The 25,530-nt window shown below is 38.0% G+C and overlaps 1 protein-coding gene across 8 annotated transcripts in view; it reads right to left on the minus strand.

Moving 5' to 3' along the window:
• The window catches only part of ANO4 (anoctamin 4), a 173,907-nt gene that overhangs the window by 29,787 nt on the left and 118,590 nt on the right, over positions 1 to 25,530 (minus strand). For all 8 annotated transcript variants that reach the window (XM_064655328.1, XM_064655331.1, XM_064655330.1 and 5 more), the window contains 8 exons: positions 25,349 to 25,455; positions 23,441 to 23,496; positions 22,783 to 22,904; positions 16,205 to 16,339; positions 15,375 to 15,471; positions 14,813 to 14,873; positions 6,834 to 6,916; positions 849 to 989 (listed from right to left, as the gene is read on the minus strand). In XM_064655328.1, the coding sequence (XP_064511398.1) occupies positions 849 to 989; positions 6,834 to 6,916; positions 14,813 to 14,873; positions 15,375 to 15,471; positions 16,205 to 16,339; positions 22,783 to 22,904; positions 23,441 to 23,496; positions 25,349 to 25,455 (802 nt within the window). The remainder of the gene's footprint in view (positions 1 to 848; positions 990 to 6,833; positions 6,917 to 14,812; positions 14,874 to 15,374; positions 15,472 to 16,204; positions 16,340 to 22,782; positions 22,905 to 23,440; positions 23,497 to 25,348; positions 25,456 to 25,530) is intronic.

The following is a 25,530-nucleotide window of genomic DNA, read 5'->3' on the forward strand; positions in this document are numbered from 1 at the left end:
GTTTCTTTCAAGTCCTCTGCCCTGTTGCTGGGCTAGCTCACCTACCTGGCTTTCCACAGCTCCTGAGAATGTACACATTTATCATTTCCCAGCCTCCTGGAAAAGCCCTAGTAAAATCCATGGCAGTCTGAGTTGATGCTAGCTGTGTTTTCAAGACCAGTACCATCACAACCGTTTTCATGTGAATAACTGCCCATAATGGCTTCACTGAAGTTAGAGGATGGGGGCATTTCAGCAGAAATGCATGCAGCTCTCTGTTAGGAGAAATTTTGCTGCTGCATTTAGTTTTGCACTTTGTAAAGAGGAGAAATGCCACATTTTAGTCAAGGAACATTGGTTTCTCCATTTCAATTGCACTAGGAATATGAACCCTCTTTCCTTATCTCCTCAATACACTGAAAAACTAGGACACAGTAACATCATTAGACACTCTAGGCATCTTACGTTCTCTGTGAAGTTTACAAAGAACAACTGCCTCTTCTATGGCATCTTTCCCCATCACTCTGCACTGTCCACACAGGAAAGACAACCAATGAGCTAGTTCAGTCAGCTGAAGATGGTGCCTAAATGTGAGAGAAACACTATTCTGGCATGTATGTCATTACATATAATCTTACAGGTACAGCCTTGAAGGAAGGACTTAACTATCTGTGAGACTTAGTGGAGTGAACTGGTGTAGGACTTTACAGAAACTTGGGTGATTTGCTATGTAGATTTTCAAGCTGCAGTAAACATGATAGAGCTTATTTCACTTTATAGCAGTCATATCCAATATTTAGATACTCTATCATCAGAGATAATGCTATTTTGCACTTTTTCAACTGGTAAATAAATAACAGTTCTCAAACCATAAAAAATATTCCAGATGCAGAAACGATGAGTCTGCTGCATTTATCTGCAAACGCTTGATAAGGCTCTGGCTTCCCAGATATGGGGTTCATTCGTTCTTTCTTGGAGTATTTGGCTTCAAACTGCGGACGTATCTCCTCCTAAGGAACAGACAGACAATGTTCATATACAGCACAGCTAGGAAAAACTCTATAGGAAACTTCAGATCTTTTATCAGGTCACTGTTATTGGGAATTAAATCTTTGAATTCACATCTGGCACAGCTACCATAAAAGATGAGCTGGAAAATCAGGTCTCCTTTCTGAGAATTGGAATAAATCACTGTACCCATAAAAGTATGTATTGAAAGTATTTATTAAAATCCCCAGTTAGCTACTCCTCTAAACAATGTTCTTTCAAACTACGTGTCTGCAAGACAAACCTTTTTAAGGTTGATATCACAGAATTTTTCCGTCTGACATTATCCTACTAATTCTGGGATTTTTCAACGAAGCAAAAAGAAAAAAAAAACTAACCTCATTTTTCCAAACCAAATTGCTGGGTTTTTAGGTATTTGGTTACCTTCCCAATATCAGCAAAATCTTCTCATCATTTGAAAAAGGATCCATGCCATCTAATGCTGCTCAAATGTTTCCTAACTCGGACAATATTATTATCAGGAACAACTTTCAGCAACAGAAATGCCAAATCTTTCTTTGCCATTTAAACCCCTCTTCTGAAACGAAACTTGAGGATTACCTGGGGAGAGACTTGGTTACATCTGTTTACAGCATTTGTCAGAAGACAGGGTTCACTCTTAGTGCAGGTAATACCTCACAGTTTTCAGCTGCAGTAGGGCTACCCTAACACGCAGAGGTTCACCAACAGCCATGTGTCCTGTGCCACTTTACCCAATTCTGACATCCAGGACACTGTCACATATGAGAGAAAGAACCAGGCTATGAGGATGGGCTCTCACAACTGCTGGCAGACGTTAGATCAATGTTTCTAGTGCTCTGCTGTATACTGAAGAACTGGCCCATGGTACAGCTGACTACAAGGGAGCAGACAAGAATCCACTTACAAATTTCAGTCACTTCCAACTCTTCAACTGCATTTAATTGAACTCTGACTGACTAAAGTTGTAAATGCCCAGACCTAAAATGACTGCATTGAAATGGGTGAATGTTAACTGCTCACACATATCTTTAGAATGTGAATAAAAGTGAGATATCCTAAAAGCCTACATCCTTTTTATAAAATTCCCCTGGAAAGGGCAAAACCAAAGAAAGTCTTGTTTCATTTTCCTTCTCCCAAGTTTTGAAGACACTTTCTCAGCACAGTGAATTCCCAGATTCACACAGCAATCTGTTACAAACATGTTCATAAGGTTTTATAAAAACAAGTTAAGATTCAGGTATGCCTAACTGCAATGCCTGTGTAACTAATTATGTGCTTGAGGGAACCAGACCTACGTAAGCTATACACAAAGGCTAAGCATGTTTCTGTGGAGACAGAGTAACACCTTGTTCTTATTCTATGTTGCTTAAACTGTTCCTGACATATCAGGGCTGCAGGCAGCTGAGCAGACCATAATCTGGCAAAAAGAACCATGTGAGTAGTATTCCTATGTGCCCAGGGGCATGCAAAAAGACAGAGTGTGACAGTGTTGAAGCAGGGTGCTTGAGAATTGCACCCTGTAGATTGTGCAAGGGCTCTGCCACCTGGCTCACTGAGTCATAGACAAGAAATCCTTACTTCTCTGCAACTCTCTCTGAGCCAAGGTTTAATTATCTTTTACGGTTTGCACTATAGGGAAGTCCTTATCATATCAACATGTCCTACAATCTCCAGTCAATTCAGATAATGCAACTGCTATTTTTACAGGAATTCTCCACAAAAAAATGAGACTCTGGCATGAACCTTTGTACCTCTTTAATGACACTCAACAGTGCTTGGGGCTGGAAGTAAAAAGTACAGTGTCTGGCTGAGGTTAATGATACAAAGAAAGTGACACTGAAGAGAAAGAAAAAAGTATGCTATTAAGAGCAACAGAAGCTATATTCTGTCTGGGAGTGCCAGGAACTGTGTGCAGTTTGTTTCTTGTGGAATGCCCACCCAAGACCCTCCATGTCTCCCACCTTGCACCTGATTTAGAAGAACAGGAAATCCAGATATGTAGGGTTGAAAGAGCCAGAACCCGTTCAGTCCATGTCCGGAGACTGAGGGACCTGGACACTGCAGGGGCTGCTGCATGCCTTCCTTGGGTGAAAATCTAAACTAGTGAGGAATTTGCAAGGTTGGATATCTGAATAAATATAATTGTCCTTTCTTCTTGTTTCATTTATTTGCCTCTTCATTTAGAACAGGAAAGAGATAAAAAAGTGATAGGAAGCCTTATGAATTTTTTTTCAGTCTACTGTTGGTAGGAGTTAATAAATTTCGCTCTGTAGCAAAATCTTGTTTTTCAATTTGCCCATGAAGACTAAAGCAAGCAAAAGCTAGACATATAGTGTTGTTAAAATACCAATTTTCATTATCAAAAGCTTGTGATTTAAAATGGTAATTAGACCTCTTTAATTGATTTCTTTGAAATAACTAATAAAAGCAATCAGCTGATTTTGTCCAGTGATAACTGAATGGAATGTAGATAGGGAATTTAATTAGCAGTGGTTTTCTTAGAAAGTAGTACTTCAAGGAGTAAAATTTTCACATTACTGAGACAAAATTCTCATTGACTTCTCACTGTTTGTACCACTTCACGATCAAACTCCACAGGATGTGTCTTTTTCTACCTACATAAAATAGACTGTTTTCCTTCCTTCCCACTTCTCAAATATGGATAGTTCCAAGTCTTTACTCATAGGTGAAACCATACTGATTTCTGGAGTATCAAATACAGATTAATATGCACTGCCTTAGACCAGATCTTTGTGCTCTAGAAGAGCTACTCTATATTGCTTTGTGAAATATATGCTTTTTTTTTTTTTCCCAAGAGTTATCTAATCCTTCAACAGGTGAATTCTTGAAATAGTCCTATCCTTCCTAGTCCACGGATATGTTGTCCTCTGTAGCCCATATGTAGAAAAAAAGATTTGTAGATCAAAAATCTGAAGCTTGGTCACTGGTATGATTATATCATCCCCAGAAGTAAGTCTTCATGCAAAGCCTGCAGTTTGCAGGTCATCCTGTTTGCAGCTGAACGTAATGGCAAAGTGATGAATGATCTCAACACTTCTTCATCTGGGACACCTGCTTCCAAACTGTGACTTTCTTAAGGGTAACGTCCTTTGAAGACCACAGTGCCAATGGAAAAGTGCAGCATTATATACTCAAGAAGAGGAGACAGTGGTTCATAGAGCTGACTCTAAAGCAAGGACATGCTTGAGTTGTGCAGTAGACATGGACACTGGCAGCTGTAGCATCTTTGGAGAAGACATCTCTGGGAAGCAATCAGCTCCTGCTCTTGGGATCCCACTGAATGCTGAACAAAGGAGGAACTGATGCCTGAAATGCCAATGAGATACTGATGTTCTGATAACTGGTCACACAAATCTTTGAGATCTCACCCAGGTGAGTTCCTATTAGCGTCTTTAACCTCTAATTTGAGAGAGAAAGGTATCATGTGGCACACTACTTCTGAAAAGACTGCTACCTGCTGCTGTAGAGGCTTACAAAACTCCCTCTAGAACTGTAAGGAGGTGCAATGAATAGCTCTGAAGCACATACAATCATTACTACTCCTGACTGAGATCTTGTTGACAGAGCTCACTGGAAAAATTCTGCTGTGAGAATAAAAGACCAGCTGACCATCAGCAGGGAGCAGGTATCCTCTGAAAATTACCAATATGCAAATGTCATCCTGCAGGCCAAACTGAAATAATCTGCCAGAGGGAAATAAGCATCTCTTATGAAAAAAAAATGTTATTTGATAGGCATAATGAAATAAACACATCATATTTCTACAAGGACAGTTTCAACTACCAGAAACTCTTCCAGGCTTTTTGGCTGGTGGAGGAAAAATCTAGAAACTGCACTCTCTCTTCTCTTTTCGGTGTTTATTCCAGCTAAAGTCTTAGTTGCATAGGCATGATAATGCTCTTCCAAAAAAGCTTAAATAGCAGAGAGTGAATCATAGCAATGCTTTCCTCCAGGCTCTGTAGGAAGACATGCACTTTCCATAGTAGCATTGAAGTTATACCTGGAATTTGAACATGTGCATAAAGAGAAGAGGGAGACAGAATGAGAAGGGATCCTAATTAGGCTTGAAGCTGTTGCGGTCACATCTAAGTAAAAGACTCCTCCAAGCACTACCATAGCAGCCAGAAATCACTTAGTAGTATTACATAAAAAGCTAATAAAAAGCCCAAGCAAAGAAACAAGCAGAAAAATCCCCCATCACTTAAGGACAACCTTACCAAGAAATTCAATATTTGTAAATGAACTGATCATAGAAGATTCAGGTGGATGGCTTTATAAATCAGCATAGTACACATCCAAGTGGGTTAAATGGTGAAAGATGAAGATATATAGCATCTTAAACTAAATACATCTGCAAGAACTGACTTCTTGGGAAAAAAAGGATCTCATATTTTCAATACTTACTTTTGTATTTTGTTAGTTTTAAGGCTCCTTCCCATTCCAGGGACATGGACAGAGCTATAATAGTCACTTGGAAATTGCAGTTTGGTGCAGTCATCTTTTGCCTTACCTGTCAGCAGCAGTAGCAGCTTTTTTGCAACTAGATATTAGGGAACATGATCCCTGCAGGTCAATCCTGACCGCTATTTGAACCTCAAGCAGGATTGTCTCAATGTAGTCTCTCTGTGACTTGCCAGTATGGACAAGAGCAGGCTGCTAATCTCAAGAGACTTAAATCAGTATTAAAGTATTTCCTAAATACATGACAATTATTGTGAGGTATCGCCAAGAACTGACTGAATATGTCCACATATAATGATGTTCCTGTTGCTGTAAAGAAATCAGTTTCCAGTTGGTTATTTCATGTTATGTTCTTGGGTTATTTTCTTAGCTGTTAAGCATTTAATTAAAAAATATCCCAGCAGCAAATGAGCAATTGTACCATTTCATGGCCTCACTGAACTACATTGCCTCATAGAGACAAAAAATCTCATAACTCAGAAGTCTGTTCCTCTTCTGGCAAGATTAATACTCCACAAAAGCAGGAATATAGAAGTTCAACTGCATTGAGACAACTACAGCAGCCTCTAACCATCTCTCCAAGAGTTTCAAGACAGTGTCTATAGAGAAAGGAAAGCAGACTTTGTGGATATCTGTAGTCTAAATCCCACTCAAGGAACACTCTTTCTGCCATATCCATCTTGCTTTTGTCCTGCATAATAAAACCTTCTAGTTCCACTTACACCTCAGTTCACAGTCCCAAGAGCATGTTGTTCCTTTCTGGTAACCACTACAGTAAAAGGTTAAGGTTATTTTTTGCTGTTTAGGTTCCTCCCTAAGGGAATTTCCTCTACCAACACAGGATGAAATAAGTCCTTTGAGTTTGTTCATCTCCCCCTCTCTCTCCACAGCACTTTTCAAAAAAAAAAGAGCACCTGAATGTTCAGAAGCTGGTACAAGCTTCAAAAGGCTTTCTTTCAATCAATACTCTTAGTGACTACATAAAAGAATAAATAAAAGCTCATTTGCCAAATTTCATGGTACCCTGGGTTGTCAAGAATTTCCTTGGATTAAACAGCAAAATTTGTTAGCTACCAAAACAAAAATGGATTTCCCACAAAGTGCATTTTCCCCATGAAATCTTGCAAATTAATTTAGATTTACAAAGGTGTAAAAAGTGAGGACAGTCTGGCTCAGAGAAAGTTTCTTCATGTTTCAGAGGAAAGTTTTAAGGAAAAAAATGCTTATTTCATAGTTTATAAAGATTTGAATAATGAATTGAAAATAAATCCAAAATAAAAACACAAATTTGTAACAAAATCTCTTTGTTTTAAAGACGAGGGTGTACATTTTTTTATACAAACCTCTTCTTCTTCCCAGTCTATCAAGTCCCAGTCATAAGCAATTACGGCTCGCCTTCTTTTCCAAAACTCCAGAAAAACAGTAGCTGGAGCAAGTAGAAAAAAGATACAAAATTGGTTTTAAGTCAAGAAAATCGTAATGAGTATCACAGAACTGTTGAATGAAGCTGTTACATTATTTTAATTTCTTTGCATAAACAGGTTCCTTTGAACAGCAAATCTTGCTGATGATCAAAACTCCTTTCAAAAAGCATGGCTTTCTAAGGATTACTTTGCTTGCTTCAAGTATGATTGAGGCTTTAGAAATTTCATTTAGTGCTAAATGAGAATGTTCAATTTCTAATCAACCAAGGGTGGGCTCTCAAAAAGTAAAATTGTTCCTGTGAGTCATCACTACCAGATATAGCAGATTTCTGATGAAGCTAAAGGTTTCTTGGGGCTTTCTCTTGCAGATAAAGTAGTAACTTTCCTTCTTTGAAGACCATTTACAATATACAGAAACCAGAACCCACTGGAAGTGCATTCCAGTGCATATGCAAACCTGTAAGGTACTACTGAAGAAATGGGAACTTCTGTTTTACACCTTTCTAATCCAGACCCTTTTTTACACTACATAAGTTCATATATGTGGTGTGGCATTAACATCTGATAATTAAACATTGTATTGTACAGCCCTTATTGATAGAGTTCAAGACAGAGTAACAGGCCTGCACATGACTGCTGTGGAATATGACTGGGAGTAAAACTAGAGGACTGGGAAGTTATATTCACATTCTAACAGAGGTTAGAATGGTAGGGAAAATATATGGTGACATGCAATTGATACTTCCTGAATGAAATGTGGTCAGCATGCCCAAAACCTATTCCATGATTATTCCCTCTTCACACACAATCTACAACCTTAAGCACATGCTAAAGGGGATGGAGTAGAAGGTGGAGTGGAATGGAGACACTGTGACTAGCCTCTGGTGTAATCCTTGCAGGGAGTGGATCTCGACGGTACCTTGTAGATAAACCCCATAGCAGCTGTCAGCCAAAGGAGACAGGAGAAGATGTCTTGCTGCTGAACAAGCAACTGTGGTGGAATCACTCTCTTTGGATGAACTTGGTTCATTATAATCTAACTGTATTACTAACACACACCTCCATCCCCAAGTTACCCACCTCCAAGGTATGACCACCCCTCATGGAGCATGTGCTCTATATTTTATTTACTATATATTTAAAAGAGAAGTGAGAGAATTTTACACCAGTAAGTAACAAACTGTATGTATCACTAGAGTCACTCTAGCTCCACATAAATGTGAAGAAGTAGTATAAAAGTAAGTTAAGAATTGGGAAAAGCCATAACTTTTGGAATCAGTTGATGGTCTGAACCTGTCTTATCCCCCTATAGGGATGCCTATTGGGTAAGAACATTCTATGCTCTCTGATCATCTTGATTTACATTTAATTGGTGATTAGAGCTTGTCTGAACATTGCTTTGAACAAGTTTTTGCAGTCAGACTCTATCACCATCAGTCTTCAAACCGTAACCTATCACAATTTTCTATTATCAGTGTGTATACTAACAAACTGTTAATGTGAGTCCTTCAAGGGTGATAGCAGTTGCTGGCAGTGGGTAACATATTCAAACAAAAGTGTGAAGATCTGGGAGGGGGTCTCTCTTATGCTGTTGGCACGTGTCCCTGAGCAAGTTCGTCAAACCATCCTCTGATCCAGCAGACTGGTCAGTGGAGAGTCACCATAACAGGATGTTGACAGACTGACGTGCCACAAGGGTCTTGGCTTTCCTGCAGCACTGACAGGCCAATCAAACACTAAGGATTTGAGGAAATCCCCCTTTTCATTTGACAACCGTGCTTCCATTTTGTGATGGAAAGAACAATTAAGGAAACGGTAATAAAATAATAGGCACACAATCTGAAGATTAATACTGAGCCTGTTTATAGTTAGAGGGTTTTTTAAATTTATTTTGCAAAAAGAATGTAGAGGCTGTCTAAAGCCAACACAAATCAATGGACAGGCTTCCTTTCCCACTGTGAAGTTTGGCTCTTTCCTTTATTGTTCACTGAAAAGCAGCAGGCTGCTAACCACAGAGAACATAAACCTCTTTGTTCATGAGGTAGCACAGTATCAGCTGTAACAGTGTCACAATAGTCTGGCAATATGTTCCACATCCAGCCCTAAAAGCATCTCCTGAATAGTCTGTCTGCCCTACTGCAGCACATTGATAAAAATGGGACATGATACTAAACACTGGCATTAGTTTGGCAAAAGTGAATTTTTAATAAGTCAGAATTATATTTTGTTGTACTAGTCAATGCAGCTAAGGTATGCTTAGAAAATGAACACTATGAGCAGATAAGGTAAAGTATCAAAAGCATGTTTAGGGAGCAGATATTTGGTTTAAAGGCATTTTCCTGTGTCACGTCCTTCTTTTTCCGACAGCTGGAATTATGTTACACCAGGTCACAGATTTCACAGAATATTCTGAGTTGGAAGGGACCCACAAGGATCATCAAGTCCAACTTTTAAGTGAATGACCCATACGGAGATCAAACCCACAATCTTGGTGTTATTTAGCACTAACCAACTAACCAGCTGCTTTGATTTAATCTAATAAAATTAATGAGCCTAATGTTTCTATAAATTTTTGTAATAATTGCAGTATGATTGGTTGGTGTCAGCAAAACTAGTAAGTTCTAATGAGGCTTCACTGCTGCTGAGCTACCACATGGTTCATTCCTTGATTTTTTTCTGGTAGGGTTGTTTGTCTTCTATCAGCTCATATTGAATTATTTTGTACAGGATAAACAAGTAGCCCTGCACTTTTTGGAGACCTGGGAGAAAGAAGCCTGATTACTACCACTCTGTTTTCATTCCAAAAAAATATCTGGTAGCAGTATTCCAGTGGGCGTATGAGTCCCGTGCATGAACCTCTCAGATATGCCTATGCTGAACAGTACTTCCTTTCTTCCTTGTTTTTCACACACCTGGAATGAGGAATCTATACATATTATATGTAGCATATTTAGCACCTCTCAGAGTAAGTATGTGCAGTTCCTTAAAGCTTCTTTAGAAAGCTATTTTCTAACCGTTAAGTAGTAAACAGGATGATCCATACAGTGCTGTTTTAGCTTTCACTGTTACACTTTTCTGCCTCTATCCAGGTCAGTATGCAGTTTTACCTTGCTAGATAGTTTAAAATTTGCTATAAATAACCATCTTTGATTGATTCACTGTGCTACTGAGGTCTTCTAAAACTTAAAGTACTGCATTTTGAAATTTCTCTGCTTCTGTTTTGGTCAGGTAATTACTAATACCCTCTAGAAATTTCAGCATTCATTTTCAACTTTAACACTCAACAGGACACAACTGTACTTATTGTTGCCCTATTTTCCAGTTGGTATGTTTAAACGAGATGCTGCGTATTATCAAAAAGTCCTGCTTGGAATTTTGAATTTCTCATTTGCCTTAGCTCCCAGATCTTTTGCTATCTTTTTCTATACAGTGCTTGTCCTACTTCAGAGCTCAACCTTGCAGCTGAGTTCTCAAATCCACTTGTACAAACAGCTGTCTTAATATCACTTCCTCAGATGCTTCTGTAATAAGTTGTGATCTTATCTAGTAATGCAAATGGTCTCTCACAGTAAATAGCTTTATCCTGACCTTTTCTGAGAAATCCTCTCCCTATTGTATTTCAGAACACTATTTAATATATCCATCCTGACTCCTTGAATATATTCTATACAGCAGGAGTATTGCTGAAGAACATCCTTAAATTCTATCTCCTCAGAGAGCAGATCAATGTGAACATTTTATGCTAGAGGCAAGGTTTGTAGGAAAGTAATATCTTTTATTAGACTAACTGATAAATTTAGAAAAATTGTTTTATGTTGGCATTTCTCATTGCTTGAAAAAAATGTTAAATTTTTCATGCCAGGCCTTTTTGCCTCCTAACTTTGCCTTTCAGCAAGAGTTCTAAAGCTACTTCCTTTATCAAAGGAAACATGCTTCTAGCTAGACAAGAAGAAATTTCAAAAAGGATTTTTCTTGTGTCCCTTAGTCCCTCATAGATATGCAGAGACAGAGAAACTACCACCGGCCCACTTTATCTATAACAATGCATTAGAAATGACAAATTGCTGGACTTTCCTGTCGAACAGTTACAGAACTTTGCTACTGAGCTTCAGGAAACATCTTGACAGTAACATCTTTGCAATAGGTTTCCCTAGTATCTCAGTTGGAAAAGCAAAAGCTACAATTCTGTCTGGCTTTACAGAAACATGCTGGAAGTCAATTGAGTATCAAATTTACCTAGTTTTTTTAATGAGAATTAGTTTTTACTGCATTTTAATTGCCAGCATTTATTTTGAATTAACATCTTCCTCTCATTTTCTGTCTTTGGTAAGAATCTAATGCAGACTGTAAAAAGAGAGTTTTTCCTAGAAATGGGACCTACCTTTTCATTGAGCCCAACATATCTCAAGGCATACATAAAGGACAAAGTATGGATGTTTCCCCTAGAGCAGACACACAAAATGTGCTATTGCTCCCCTCTTTTTGAAAGCTTTGAACATCTGGAAAATATCATCAAGACTAGAGATTCTCAGAAGAAAAAAGTTATTTTCCATCTTCTGAGATGATGACGCCTCAGTGAGCATCAATGATAATCTGTACAGCAATAAAGAATAAAATAAAAAAAAGTTTTAGTCTTTATAGGGACTTATTTTTTTCCCATGAACCACAGAGTTTTACAGCTTCAATCTGATTGAAAGTGTATTTCCTTTCAACAGAAGTTTCAATACAGAAAAGCTTATACAAACTACCACTGAATTCCTTAAGTGTACTGAAGGGAGACTACCTTTTGTCCTTTGCTACATCAGTTCAAAATGAATGTTGTCTTAAGTCATAGGGCTTTCAGGTATACTTTAGTAAGTATCATATTTTTTTCTGTTGCATCAATTACTTTTACTTCTCATTTAGAACTTTGCTTACCTGGGCAGAAATCAAATAACTGAGGTGATGGGTCAATATATATTTTGAAGAAAAGTGTGTTTCTATTCCAGTATCTCCTGGTGCACTTGACAATTCCAGCCTTTGATGGCACTCACTCATCTCACGATGAAGCATTATAAAAGATGAGTCCCTGTGCTTCAGAGACCTACAGTCAGGTTCATTGCTGGTCCACAAATCAAGCAGTCCCTGATGGTATTTGCCATGGTAATTCCTCTCCCTATCCTGGCCACAGCAGTTTGCTTGTCATTTGGAGAAAAATTTTATTTATATTTAAAATGTCAGCAAACCACTTTGTCCATCAATTAAAGATGCCTTCAGAGTAAAAGGAGGAAAGCTCTATACAGATTATCTCTTCATGGAAAGACCAATCTGACCACATCTGGTCTTGAAAAACCCAAGCGAATGCCTGAGGCTTCTCGCCCAACATGGGAACTCACTAATGGATATAAAGACAGTGAAGAAAGTACTTTACATAATAATAAGTGTCTAAAGTCCAGCTAAAGAGATAACATAGTTCTAGCTGCCTTTTTTTGCTTTTATTCTCTTTTTATAAAAGCACTGCCATCATTATTTTGTATGTTAGTGCCTACCAAATTGGATCATCTGTAAGGCTGAACTTTTCACAGTCAATATTTCATGCACTTGCCAGTTGTTTCATGCTGACAGAAAAAACATTTCCACAGTCAAACCTGTATCATTGTTTCTTCTCTCCCTCCATGATTTACTGCAATGATGGCAATTCCTGCATATACCAACAGGCCTACTGCAGACTGAAAACCCATTTAACACAGGCAGTAAGCCAACTCCTAAATACAGCACCAGAAAATCCCTGGAAAGAGTGACTTTCTTTATTCTAAAACTGCTTTAGCCCTATCTGCACAGAAAATATCTCCACAATCTCACTGTTGTCTCTGCAAGGTCTTCTTTAAGAAACTACAATTTGGGTGGAGCCATAGGATTGCTCTGTTCCCCAAACCATACCCCACACTCACATCTCCTTCCCGTTGCTGTCTCTACCTCCCTCTTGGTGGCAAGCTCACAAGCACAGTGTAAGCCAACAAAAGTGGTGGGAAAAGCTCTCTCCCTCAGCTGCTCTCCTATAGTTTCTTCTCCAGTAGCCAAATCATCCAGAGGGCAGCTTTTATTGTATTTTTTTCTTATCTCACTGTGGACTTGGGTGCAGTAAATGCATGGATGGGCAGTGCATTTCCCAGTGCTGGCAGGCTGGTGTGGAGATATTCCCAGAGGGAATTTGGGAGTCTGACAGTGATGCTGAAGGAGGGGGATGAAGGAGAAGCTAACCAGAATCAGATGTAGCTTCTGTCAACTAGGACAGGAAAGAGAGAGGACCTACAACATTTTGTAGGCAGGCATGTTCAGCCTCCCCAGTCTTCTCAAAAGCAGTGACCACAATGCAGGACCGGGCATGGTTACCTGAGTGAGGGACTCCCCTTACCTAGAGGTACTTTTCCTACAGCCCTGGGTCTGGCCAGTGCTAAGACACAGATGACATGCTGTAAGCACAGCTGTTTTTTGAAATCAGTGTTATTGTTAAGGAGGAAGAAAAGCATTAGTGCAAAAAGCTGCACTCCAAAGACATGCTCATCAGCAGCTAGAAACTGTGATGTCAATGTTCAACAATGTTAAACCATCAATTTCCCTAGCTGAGATTGGAAGTCCATGTCTCTACGCTGAATTGGAAATTCTCAACTTTAGTGAACACACAGAGAAAGAGTTTGGAAAAGCTGAGTAAACATCTATAAAAACCTTTAAGTCTTAGAAATTTTTAGTAGTTCTCAGCTTTGGTGTAGTTTAAAACAAGGCTGAAACATCAAGCAGAAACATAAAATCTGTATGATCTGTGGATTTTATTATAAATGTAATTTGTGATACTTTAATACCGTCAATACTACATGAAATGACATGAACAGGCTTGATTGGTTTATGACCTAATTCAATTGGTTAACTAAGACAAAATGGGATTTTTGGAGGAAGGAACTGAGACAGACAGGTTGGTTAATCTGTGTTGTCCTGGTGGCTGCCATGTTGCCTCTTATATATTTCTTGTAGATCAGTAAAGAGATTTGTAGTTTAAAATGGAGATTATAAGAATTACTTGGACACCTTTCCAAAGCAGTTGGAGATGTGTGAGTAAGAACAGGAGAACAATGACAAATCAGGATAGCTCAAGTAACTGGAGCTCTGAGATGGATGCTATATTTGAGTTACCTCATTGAGCCATTTTTTAAAGTCATTAACCTTCTCTCAGAATGGCATGGCAGTACCTAAAAGCCTAGGCATTCTTAGGCAGCTTGTGCTGCCAGAAATTACTGTTTCCTCTTTCCTTCAATTCTGCCTACATGATCATAGTAGGAAAAATAGTTGAGTCAGAAATAGAACTGTTCTACGGGCAAAATTCAGCCTCCATGGCAACAGTTAGACCACTCTCGGATCAATTTGCCATTCAATGAAATCTTCCATTTATTTCATCTGAATTTTGATTTAACTGCAACCAGCTTACCTGTATTTATTTAGGCTTTACTGCCTTTCTGCAGGATGGGGAAACAATACATTACTTCATTTTAATACTGACACTAAACTCAATTGCCCTAAGCTAAGAAAAGTCCTTAACAGTAACAGAGAAAAGGCTTCAGTATCAATGGATTTAAAAAAAGTTAGAAATCCCCACAGAATGTAATATATATATATATATACATATGTAAAATCTACATAGACACTACATACTGAATTCATGTTTTTATTTTAATTAAAATTACTATCACATAAAAATCTGATTCTACAAATTCCATCTTTTTTTTGCAGAAACAGAAAAGACTCAAACCCATATTGTTTTTCTCAGTGTCTGAAAAAGGCGCGCCTGAAAATGAAAAGGTGTGGGTTGCATCACAATCTTTAAGAAACAGATGGTTCAATTACTTAATATCAAACCAAAAACTTACCCCACACAGCCATGAAAACAGCAAAAAAGACAGTAGCTCCATTGTCAAAAAGGTGGGTAACCTGAGGGATATGTTAATAGTGTGGTCAATTTATGATAATAAGACTTTATTTTCTATTTTCACCTAATAACGTTAATGTGATCACGAGTGTAGCTGACCTGACACTGAGGATCCTTCCCTTGATATGTGAAATGCACCTGTCAATTGACAGGACTATTTGCCAGCCTGGCCTGGGACTGACCCCTGCCAACACCAGATGTGAGCATCATTTCAGACCCAAAGCATTCATCCAACAGAGGATGGATCAGGAGATAAAGGCTAATGTCAATGGCACCATACACGTGCATCTAGGACACAACCTCTGAGACTGCTGAATCTCTAAGTGCAAATTACATTCAAGTGTTTTACAACCCAAGTACTGGTGAAAGGCAATGTTAATGTTGGCTGAACTTGATCTGTCCTTCAAGATTTTAGCTACTCAAGCTCACTAAAGACAAATGCAAAAGGTAAAATTAATGCTTTTACCAGGACAGCATTTCTATTTGCACAGCCTAAAACATACCTTGGCATAAATGCAGCTGTCTGACAACCTCATGAAGGGGCAGTATTTATCACATATAGGACACATTATGATATCTGTAGCTTGACAGACTTCTTTACTGGAAAAATAGAAAAGACAAAAATTAATAGCTTTGATTACTACAACAACCTTCACAATGATTTGTCTTAAAATGGTTTGATAGGTTTCACCAATATTCAGTTATTTGTTGAACAAAACTGCTCTGTAACTGAAGCCAAGATGTTTATAACTGCATGTATACAGTTAATATTTGTTGACTGTCTAAGACTGCAGAGTTTACAGTCATAATTGCAGAGTACAGTTCTTCAGGGACAACCTAGCAGCGTGTCTTTACCGTCTCCAGCTTCTCCTCGAGTTAGAGTGAAGGATGAAGAGGGTGAGGATAATTGCAGAAAAAGTTCAGTTTGACTTATTCTTGTGACTTGTCTTAAATGTGCAAGAATTTAGAGATGAAGCACTTAGCAGAAAGTGCAGGGGTTTCTTCATTGGGAAAGGCCTTAAAGAGAGTGAAAATTCCCCACTCTTCTACTGGCCTGTTTCAAAAGCAATGAAGGGCCCAGCTTTTTCCCTACTTCATGCTGAGCTGTCAAGACCATCAGCAACTGGAACTGGACAAGCATTTCCTCTCATCCCAATTCAGGAGCAAAAAACACAGGAAGTTTGACACTGGGTGCCTTGTGAGAACCAAACAGTCTTTTCTGATAGTTCATTCAACAGTTCAAAACGAAATAATTAACAACTTATGGGAAGTTCTGTTAAATTATTCATAAAAACCCACAGCTGTGATTTCCTTATAAAAGTTCCCCTGTTACCTGACTTGGCAGTGGTTCAAAGTGGTGACTCCATACAAAAAGACAAACAATCCAATGAAGGCAGCTGGGAAGAGCATCCCCGTGTACCAGCCTAACCAGGCAAAGTACAGTCCAATTTTCTCACCAAAGTACCGCCTGTTTTAAAACACAACACAGCAAATTTACCTGCTAATTAGAATAAATCTGCTTAATCTCATTCATTTGTAGAAAATAAACATTTCTATCATATCTGAAGAGTAGATTAGAAAGCAGTCAGAATTTTCTGAAGAAAAACCCTTCAGCTAGGCTTCTAAATCCACAGTGAGGGACCTGACTCATGAATGAACTTAAAATATGAACTTAAAAGTTCACTGACCACAGTTTACAGTTAGATGAGTGGAGACCTCATAAAGGAAACACTGAGTTACTTTTAAAAAGCTAGTTCTTTGTATGTGGGAAATCGATGGTTTGCTTTGCCTTTTGGCCATATAACTGTACTGCCTAAATAATTGCATTGAAATAAGTTTTGTCCCTAAAACTGGTACAACGGCAAAAATTATTTGAGCCCAGATTATTTCTAAGAAATTAATTAACCAGAGTTTATTCTCCAATAAAATTTATTTTCATTTGATTATTTCTTTTCTTAGCTCAGTTCCTGGAAAACTAATTTCATGATTCTACCACAGGTGGAAAACAAAGTGCAAATAAGGTTCATCATCTTGCATTAATTTGAGGAAAGTAGTCTGAATTAATCCTAATTTATTAGATACCTTGCTGAAAAACTAGCAGCAAAGTGGCCAGAAAGCTCCTTTTTGCTACACATTCTTTAGCACTTTTCCTTCCCCTACACACAACCAAACTTCTGTTTATGTGTTAATCAGTACATCAAGCACACAAAAAACCTGCTGAACTCATTGGCATAGGGGCAGGTTCATGTATTGCCCTGCATCTGATGTCTTGTCCACAGTAGGCTGAGATTTTAGGGGATTATTTGCAAGATTAGTTTTAAGGAATGGAGGCAAGATAATATGCTTGTGTTTCAGAGACTTTGCAAATAACCTAAACTTGCATATCCACTGAATTGGAAAATACCTGCTCTGCTGAAAACACACTTTCTCACTAATGATAAAACTTCTGATCTACCCAGAGACAACTGAAAGGAGTCAGCACTGCTGGCTCCTCTGTGCTACCAGAAAACATCTTTGGCCAAACTTTCACAATGAGAGTGGAAAGACCTATGACGGTTCTAGGGCTGGATGCATTGTAGAAGAGGGCACTTGGTCTGGACTGCACAAAAGTAGCAGCTTTCAAATGGTTATTAAAAATTTCCAGTGTGAGAAATGTCTATATGGGCTGAGCTCATAGTCTCTTGAATGATACTGTCCTCTATGACTATTTTCATTTGAGTTTACCAGCTCTGTATAAGAAGCCAAATATCATCATGTTGTTTTTATTCTTCTGTGTTTCAACAGGAACTCAAATTTACGGGCTAGAGATGATAAGCTAATGATAATGTGCTCAGTTCTGACAAGGGCAGCAGGTCTGATTGCAAAAAAACCACATTGGAAACTGCTTTCTGAGCCTTGACTTTAGAATGTTATTGAAACCTTTGGCCTAATTGTTTTCCTGACACTTAGGATATCAAGCTGTGCCTGCTCCTCTGGAAAAGAAAGCTCACATCGTGAGCTTACTTCTACTGAATATTTATGACTTTTCTCCACATACATAGTTTAAATCAGTGAAACAAACCTGACCTTCATCAAGCTTTATTTTTTATTTCATTCCCTGTGCTCAGGGATGAATGCTTCCTCGTTCCAATGCCCTAGCTGACAAATATTCATGACAAAATTCATCTCCTATCCTGTTGAGCCCTTCAGTCTAAGGGTGCAAACTATACTATTCTTTTTGATCTAACAGTTGAACAGCTTAATACTAGATGAAGACCCAAGAAAGGTTCAGTGTGTCCTAAAGAAGAATGGTCATGATGGGGAGCAACCCATCTCTGCAAAGTAAGGAAAAGGCATCTGAGCCTGGTTTCAAAAATGAGTGAAGGATGTTGACATTGCTTTGATATGTATTGATTTAAATATGGACAAACAGCCTTGATATTCCACTATTGCCCTTTGCAACACAGCTGGTATTCCTGTACTGCTGTAATTTGCATCAGGATCAAGTTAATACTGCATGTCTTTTGGCCCAATAGTTAGAATATTTTTCCTTTTAGTCTCTTCTCAGATACCACTATGTTAAGTGCTATAGAAACAAACTATGGCAGTAAGAAGGTCTGTGGAGACCTCTGTAGGTGCCATATTCAGAGCAGTTTCATACTTATTGCAATGTGTAGTTCAGCCAGTCTGGGCTATCATGACCCTTAGGAGGTGTAAATGGTTTAGAGATACCTTTGCCATTCTTTCCCTTCAATATGCCCCAAATATTTGCATGAAGAACAAGCTCTTTGTTTCTTCTCTGTCACTATATAAAGAACAGAAATTTCATATAGCTTTCTGAAGGGATGATAGTTATCTTTGAGCCAAGCTCAGCAGTGTACACGAAGAATTCCAGAGATTTCTAGAATGCATTACTGTGCATTACTTTTACCTAAATTTCACTCTGCTCATTTGAAGGCCTCTTTGAACTTTTCCAGCATTGATAACATTCTTGTATTCTTTTAACTTTGCTAATTTATTACTATCCAGTTTTTCAGATTATTAATGAGGAGAGAAAAAAAATGTTTGAATCTTTGATGGTTCTCCCGCATAAAATTTTCTCCACAACTAACCTAAAAAACAAAGATATGAAAACCCCCCAAGCACCTAATAGAATAATCTATTTCTCCAATTCCTGTATATGCTGTATCATTAAAATAATAATAAAAAAATAATTTCAGCTTCTCAATTGTATGCTAGCCTGTACACTAGCACCTCAATACTGCTTCCCTTAATGGTGACCTGTCTATGCTCTCACCCCATTCCAATGGTAGAACTAAGATTTAACTGGGCCAAGATTTCAATCTCAGTATTTATCAATAAGGCACATTTCTTGATAATACAATAATAATAATAATAATAATAATAATAATAATGATAGGATTAAACTTCAAGGTCTAATTTCAGACCTATGAAATGTGGTATTGGATTATTCTGTGGTTAATGATCTTCATTACAGAATATTTTGCTTTCAGGATGCCCAGAAGGAAATCATGGATCTAGAAATATACAGGTTTGGGCTCAAGCCAAGAACCTATCTATTTTCATTAACCCTTTTTCAGGTCAGAATGAAATCCTGTACTGAATTTTCTACATCACAGAAACTAGAGCTTCCCAGCAAGTGTTTTGGACATACGAAGCTCCCATGTCAGAAGCAATGGGGTGTAGAAAAAGGCTTGACAGGAAATTGAAAGGGTGTGGTCAGCTTGAGATCAAGACATTTAATGTCTTGAGCAAAATTCAAGCTACTGAGGCATTAGTTTTGTTTTCAGATTCATTTTAGTAGCTTTACAATCACTTTAAAAATATAGTTTTCTCCCTCCCTTTTTGTCCTGTGAATAACATGCACAAGCAGCAGCAGGAGCAATTTGTGCACAATCTAGAGGGAAGCAGCTATGCACAGAAGTGTGAAGGAGGTGATCCAAAACCCCCAGGAATCACTTCAACTGTTTCCATTGATTTACATGGTCCCAGAGCATATATATATAATAGATTTTGTTTCCTTCCAATTATTATCAGTTCTAAGAATCTTAAATTATTCTTGTAAAGCAACTATGGATATTAAATTCCGAGAGAAGTATAATTAAAATCATTGTGCTACATCTGTTGATTAATGAGAGTGGCTTTGCAAATTATGCCAAGTCTGTTTCTTCATACTGCCGCATGTTTCAAAGCAGAGTGAAAGCAGGATCATGCAATTCCCCTCAAATGTCTTTTTCGCATTTATTTCCAGTGACTATTATCTCCATATCAGCCAGCTGATGAGATTAAATGTAATCTGAGATTCACCAAATTGACAGCGCAGCAGATGGAAACCTCATTTTAACATCTTAGGAAAATAAAATAGCACAAAAGTATGAAAAATTTCACTTAGCATTGTGGCAACTTGACTTTGAGGTAGAAATATCATATCTAGTAATGTGATAATTATACTATCTGCATCTAATTTACTTCTTAGTCTTTCTAAAACATAATGTCAACTAGAGTCATAAGTTCTGGCCAGATGTCTGTGAAAGAATCAAAATCCATCCACTCCTTTTGTACAGATGACAACACTATACCCTTCAAGCACAACACCACAGAGCTGTTGTTATGGGGAAAAAAAAGTTACTCCTGCTGTAGAACTGGTGCTAAAGAAAAGCTTCTGTTTAAAGTATGCCTGCTGAGATGCTGCCAAGTGAAATGAACAACTTGCTGGTCTTGCTGGTGTTGTCAGTTCTTCAAGAAGAAATCTCCAGCTCAGTAGACATGTGAACTGCTGGGAGTGGCAGTAGACATGAAAGATTCATTCATAGATGCTGGATTACTCGCATTTGCTTAGCTCCTGCTGAATTTTCAGAGAATTCGAAGTCTTGGCAGGAGCTAAGGAAATGCAAGTAATCCAGCATCTGTGAAGTGAGAAGAAAAAGGAATTCCCTTCCCTTTCTTGTCACCCCTCCTTCAGTGAATTCATTAAAGCGGAGGATGTGTTCCAGCAGCAAATGGAACAGCCCCCCCATGCTGGGGCTGCAGCCTTGAACCCTTCTGAGTTTGATGGCTTCCAAGACTCAGCCTGCTGTCAGTGCTCAGGGAATCTCACAACTCCCCCTGCCCCTCTTCTCTTTGGCTAAACACGTACTCTGAACAATGACAGTACACTCATGACCTCAGCTAGTGGGTCTGCCCTTTCAATAGCCTTCTTTTTTTTTTTTTTTTTTTTTTTTTTGTAAAATAGATTTGGAAAACACTGTTAGATGAAAACCTAAAGCTTCTTAAAAAATGTTAAACTTTAAACCCAGGCTATTCAAGAAGGCTGCTACCAAGGTCCAGAACTTAGAATGTTAGAATGTTTCTAACTTTGCTCGTTCTGTTACTATTTATTGCCATACTTAAAAGCCCCTTTCAGATGCTAGATCAGCAAATTAATCCAAACACCAGATATTGCCTCAACAGCACTTTCACAGACAAGAAATGTTGATGAAGAACAGTAGCCTTGACCACCATGGACAAATGATTAAAAAACACTACAGAGATAAGCTGTTTGTATGGTGATATTAATATCTTATTGTATACCAGGAAATTAGGAGTTAAAAAAACCCTTCAGTATAACTGTTGGCTCCTCCATAAATCAGCAATTTCCATCATGTAATTTGACAGAAATTCCATATTTCTAGTTATGAGTCCAATGTATTAAAAAAGAAATAAGAAGCTTTTGGGACTAAATTATGAGGACTAATACATTATTTTGTAAAGCATTAAAAAAATTACATGGCTCAGTAAAACTTTTTTTTGTATTTCTCTGTGAACTTTTTATGCATGGAAATTGAGCACCTTCTGTTTCATGAAATGGATAAGTTTTATATAGCCTTAATTGGTAACACTGTCTATCTTGAGGGCCACCCTCTACAAATCTTTCATCTGGAAACAATTTTGAGAATAAGTAAAAGCAAAGATTTCTATCAGTTACAGTACTTATGAAAGGGGAAATTAATATGCTGGACTGATTGCATGCTCTGGATAACCCTTCCTGATAGCCAGTGTATCAATGTCTTTAGTAGTCCCAGTACATCTGAATACTTTATTAACAGGCTGTTGTAGCTCAATATTTCTCTCTTCAAGTAGAAAAAGTCCATTAATGCCCAATAATACTTCTGTCAATATGATTAGTAAAGGCTTTGGCTCTCTATATATGCGTAAAAAACGTGTAATCCTCTATTAGTACATTAAAGCCTATTTGAAAATGTTATTTAAAAGGGTTGTAAGAATTGGAATCACATCTCAGCTTTCTCAGAGTTTTTTCCTTGGAAAAGGAAGGCTAGTTCCAAAATGAATACAAATCTGGACAGTGATGACGTAACTGATCTGAGCTGAAGGGCGGTGGCACAGAGAAGACTTCAACCACTAATGTTGCTAAACACATAGCACACTCCATCACTGTAAGCTCTGCTCTGTGCCATTTGTAAGCATGGAGAAACTTCATCCAGGGCCTGTTCTGTGGTTGCACTTTTGCAAAAAGAAGTTTTAGTCAATGAGAGCCTGTTTTTTGCCAAAGCCATGCTCTGAAGAGGAAGAACTCCTCTAGTAGACAGATATGTAACCAAGTATATCCAGCCTCCACAGATTTCTCTCTTCATTTTTTTCTCTCTTAAATATTTTGTAATCTGTTCATTAGAAGTTATGGTATCAGGAAACTTTAGAAGGAAACTTCCTTCATTCTTGGGCCCTCCTACAAACTCCCCTATTGATATTTCTTTGGATGTAGTGGCACCATGAACTAAATGGAGTCCCATGACCTCAGGATCAGATTTTAAAAATGACATGAATTAATTGAGCTCTTCATGGTTTTGTCAGACGTGAGATAACCTTTTCTCAAAGCACCTACAATGTGACAAAGTAAAAGCAGGTAAGTCCTACCTTACAAGATCCAGAGGCTGGTATTTATACCACACTCCCCAGGAAGCCCAGCACTCATAAAGCAAGTGTCTGTGGTTTTCTGCCCCATGGGTTTTTATCGAATTCTTACTTCTGTAACTTCCCTGAAATACAAATCTGGACATTAATGAACAACACCAGCAAAAAAAGAATATTTAAGAAATTTCTCTCACTATCAGTACGGATAACACAATTTATGTAAACTCCGTATTTGTACTCTGAAAGCTAAACACGACATTAAAAAAAATCATCTGATTTCACTAAGATTTGAGATTATTCTTCCTTAGAAATTCACAATAAATGATATTCAAGTCAATGGCTATAAATTGCAGAATCTCAAAAAAAACCCCAAAACAGAACATGATATTTTTTCCCTCTGAAAATATACTGATTTATCAATGCAAATACTTTTTACAGAATAGATCCAGAACAACTCTCCTTACTCATCTCTTTTTACAAGATAAACTCCCCATTTTTTTCTCAAGGAAAAAGCATTGCTAAATGGGAGGTATGTCAGAGGCAGACACAGAATGTAAGAGAGTAATAATATTAATAAGATTGAGAATAAATGGTTATACAATTAAGGATTAAATTTGTGGAAAATGTCTGTTCAAAAAGAAAAAAAAACTGAGAAAAATACCTCATGAAGAGGAAATGCAGCTTCATAGGAGCCATTACTGAGCAATCGATTCAGACCTAAGAATCAAAAGTATTCAATTATTTACCAATAGGAGTAGAAAAACTGCTAGGTAAAAAACAAAACACATTTTCATAATAACTGGCTAATGAAGATTGAAGTCCATTGACAGTACAAGATACATGTAGAAAAATTATTCTTTTATAGATTTTGATAACTACTATATAATACAAACAAAGACTTGTTCAAATATTAATCAGAATCTACAATTTATTGTGCTAGAGGTTTAAAGATTCATTTTCTATATCCACCTTCAGTGTAACTTCACTGAAATTGGAAACCTCACAGCTGGATTGAAGTTTGACCTCATAAAATATGGTCTAAGAAAGCTATTTAGATGAAAGGCTGCATATCTTGGGAGCTGAAAACTTCAGGGGAGTTCTTTATGTTTTTAAACTGCAGGCCAATAAAGCAACTGAAATTGTGAATTTCCATATGATAACAACTTTCTAAAATATGTTCAATTTCTGTCTTATGAAAGCTGCTGAACAAACAGAACAGGAAGAAGACAGGCTGCAGCAGTACAAGATCAGAAAACAAACGAGACGTACACCCCACTCACTCAGGCCTTTTCCCTCCTTAATGAGAGCCTTAAGATAAATAATAACGCTTGCTGAGATATGGGTGTTTTTCACTTGGAAACTCACCAAAATAGGATTGAAGAGTTACTAGCAAATGCAAAACAAAATACTGAGACTAATAGCCTGATGGCATTTGAACCCTATTGACCAAGAGGCATAGAGTCTTGATTCCTTTCCTAATTCACAAGGGACTGATAGCAGAAAGAACACAGCAATGAGACATACTAATTCAATGTGAATACCACTTTCAATCTATCTGCCTGGCAGAATATGCTTTCTCCCAATGTATCTAGCAGAAAAGCAAAATCTGTACAGCCAAGCTGCCCTTTGCTCTACCCAGTGATCACTGCAAGGTTGTATTCATTGTACATACAACACAAATTGATATGTGAGGGAGATTGGGATTTTGAGGTAGGCAGGGACTGCAAGTGTGTGTACTAGATGCAATGGCTGCTCTGCTTAAGCTACTGCTGCCCTCATCCCTGGGGCTGAGAAAGAAAGAAAAAAGTGACATTCTGGGATATTTCTCGTCCTCTTTGGGAAAGGTGGGGTTTAAACAGCAGGGAAATTAAATAGTCTGCAGATTTTTACGGGGCTTGCCTCTACATTTGTGATGCCACACTCTCTATGTGGTACTCAAGTAGCATGTGCTCTGTATCACAGAAGGCAGCCACTGTTTTGTATTCTATCCCTCTTCTGTCACTGCCTGCTCTCCTGGACCTGCATATGTGCTGCTACAAATGCCCACTCCACTCACTATTTGAAAGTGAAGCCACAGTTATGTACAGCATTTTTTTGCACTGAGGACATCAGCGGTAAATTCCCTTTTGAACTACAGCAACTACAGTACTTTTCATCTCTCTTAGGGATGGACAGGTATCCAGGGAAAAGCCCTATAGGCTGAGATGTACAGCAGCACAAATCTTGCCATCCTTCCAAACACATGTTTATGGAGGAGTAAAAGTTTTCCCTCATGAGTCTATCTGCTTCTCCACTGTTTGTAATATGTTCATATTTCCAGTTTAAATCAGCCTCTTCCCTTGCAGAGGTGATAAATCCCATGTCACGACACGTGCCTGTGAAAGCTGCCTGAAATTACAGGGAAATGATCACATCTTCCAGGCAAAACTGCTACAACAGCAGTAGGTGAGATGTAAACAGTTCAGAACTGGGGTGATTAAAAAGGAAGAAAAGTAGTCTGTTCTTAGCCTAGGCAGACTTCTCTCTTTTTTTTAAACCCATGATTAAAAGCACATAGCTCAGTACCTACCAATTTTGTTTTTCCCTTCTTCATATTTCACTCTTTGTAAGATATGGTGTACAATTCTACTTCTTGTAGCATTATTGAAGAAAGTATCTTTGTTGTGTATTATGAAGCTGCATGAAAATAAAAAAAAAAGGCATCTCAGAAATATATAGTAGCACATTTAAGGCAAATATTTAGTTCCGTTA

Source organism: Pseudopipra pipra, chromosome 5 (genome assembly GCF_036250125.1).
Source record: "Pseudopipra pipra isolate bDixPip1 chromosome 5, bDixPip1.hap1, whole genome shotgun sequence".
Classification (NCBI taxonomy): domain Eukaryota; kingdom Metazoa; phylum Chordata; class Aves; order Passeriformes; family Pipridae; genus Pseudopipra; species Pseudopipra pipra.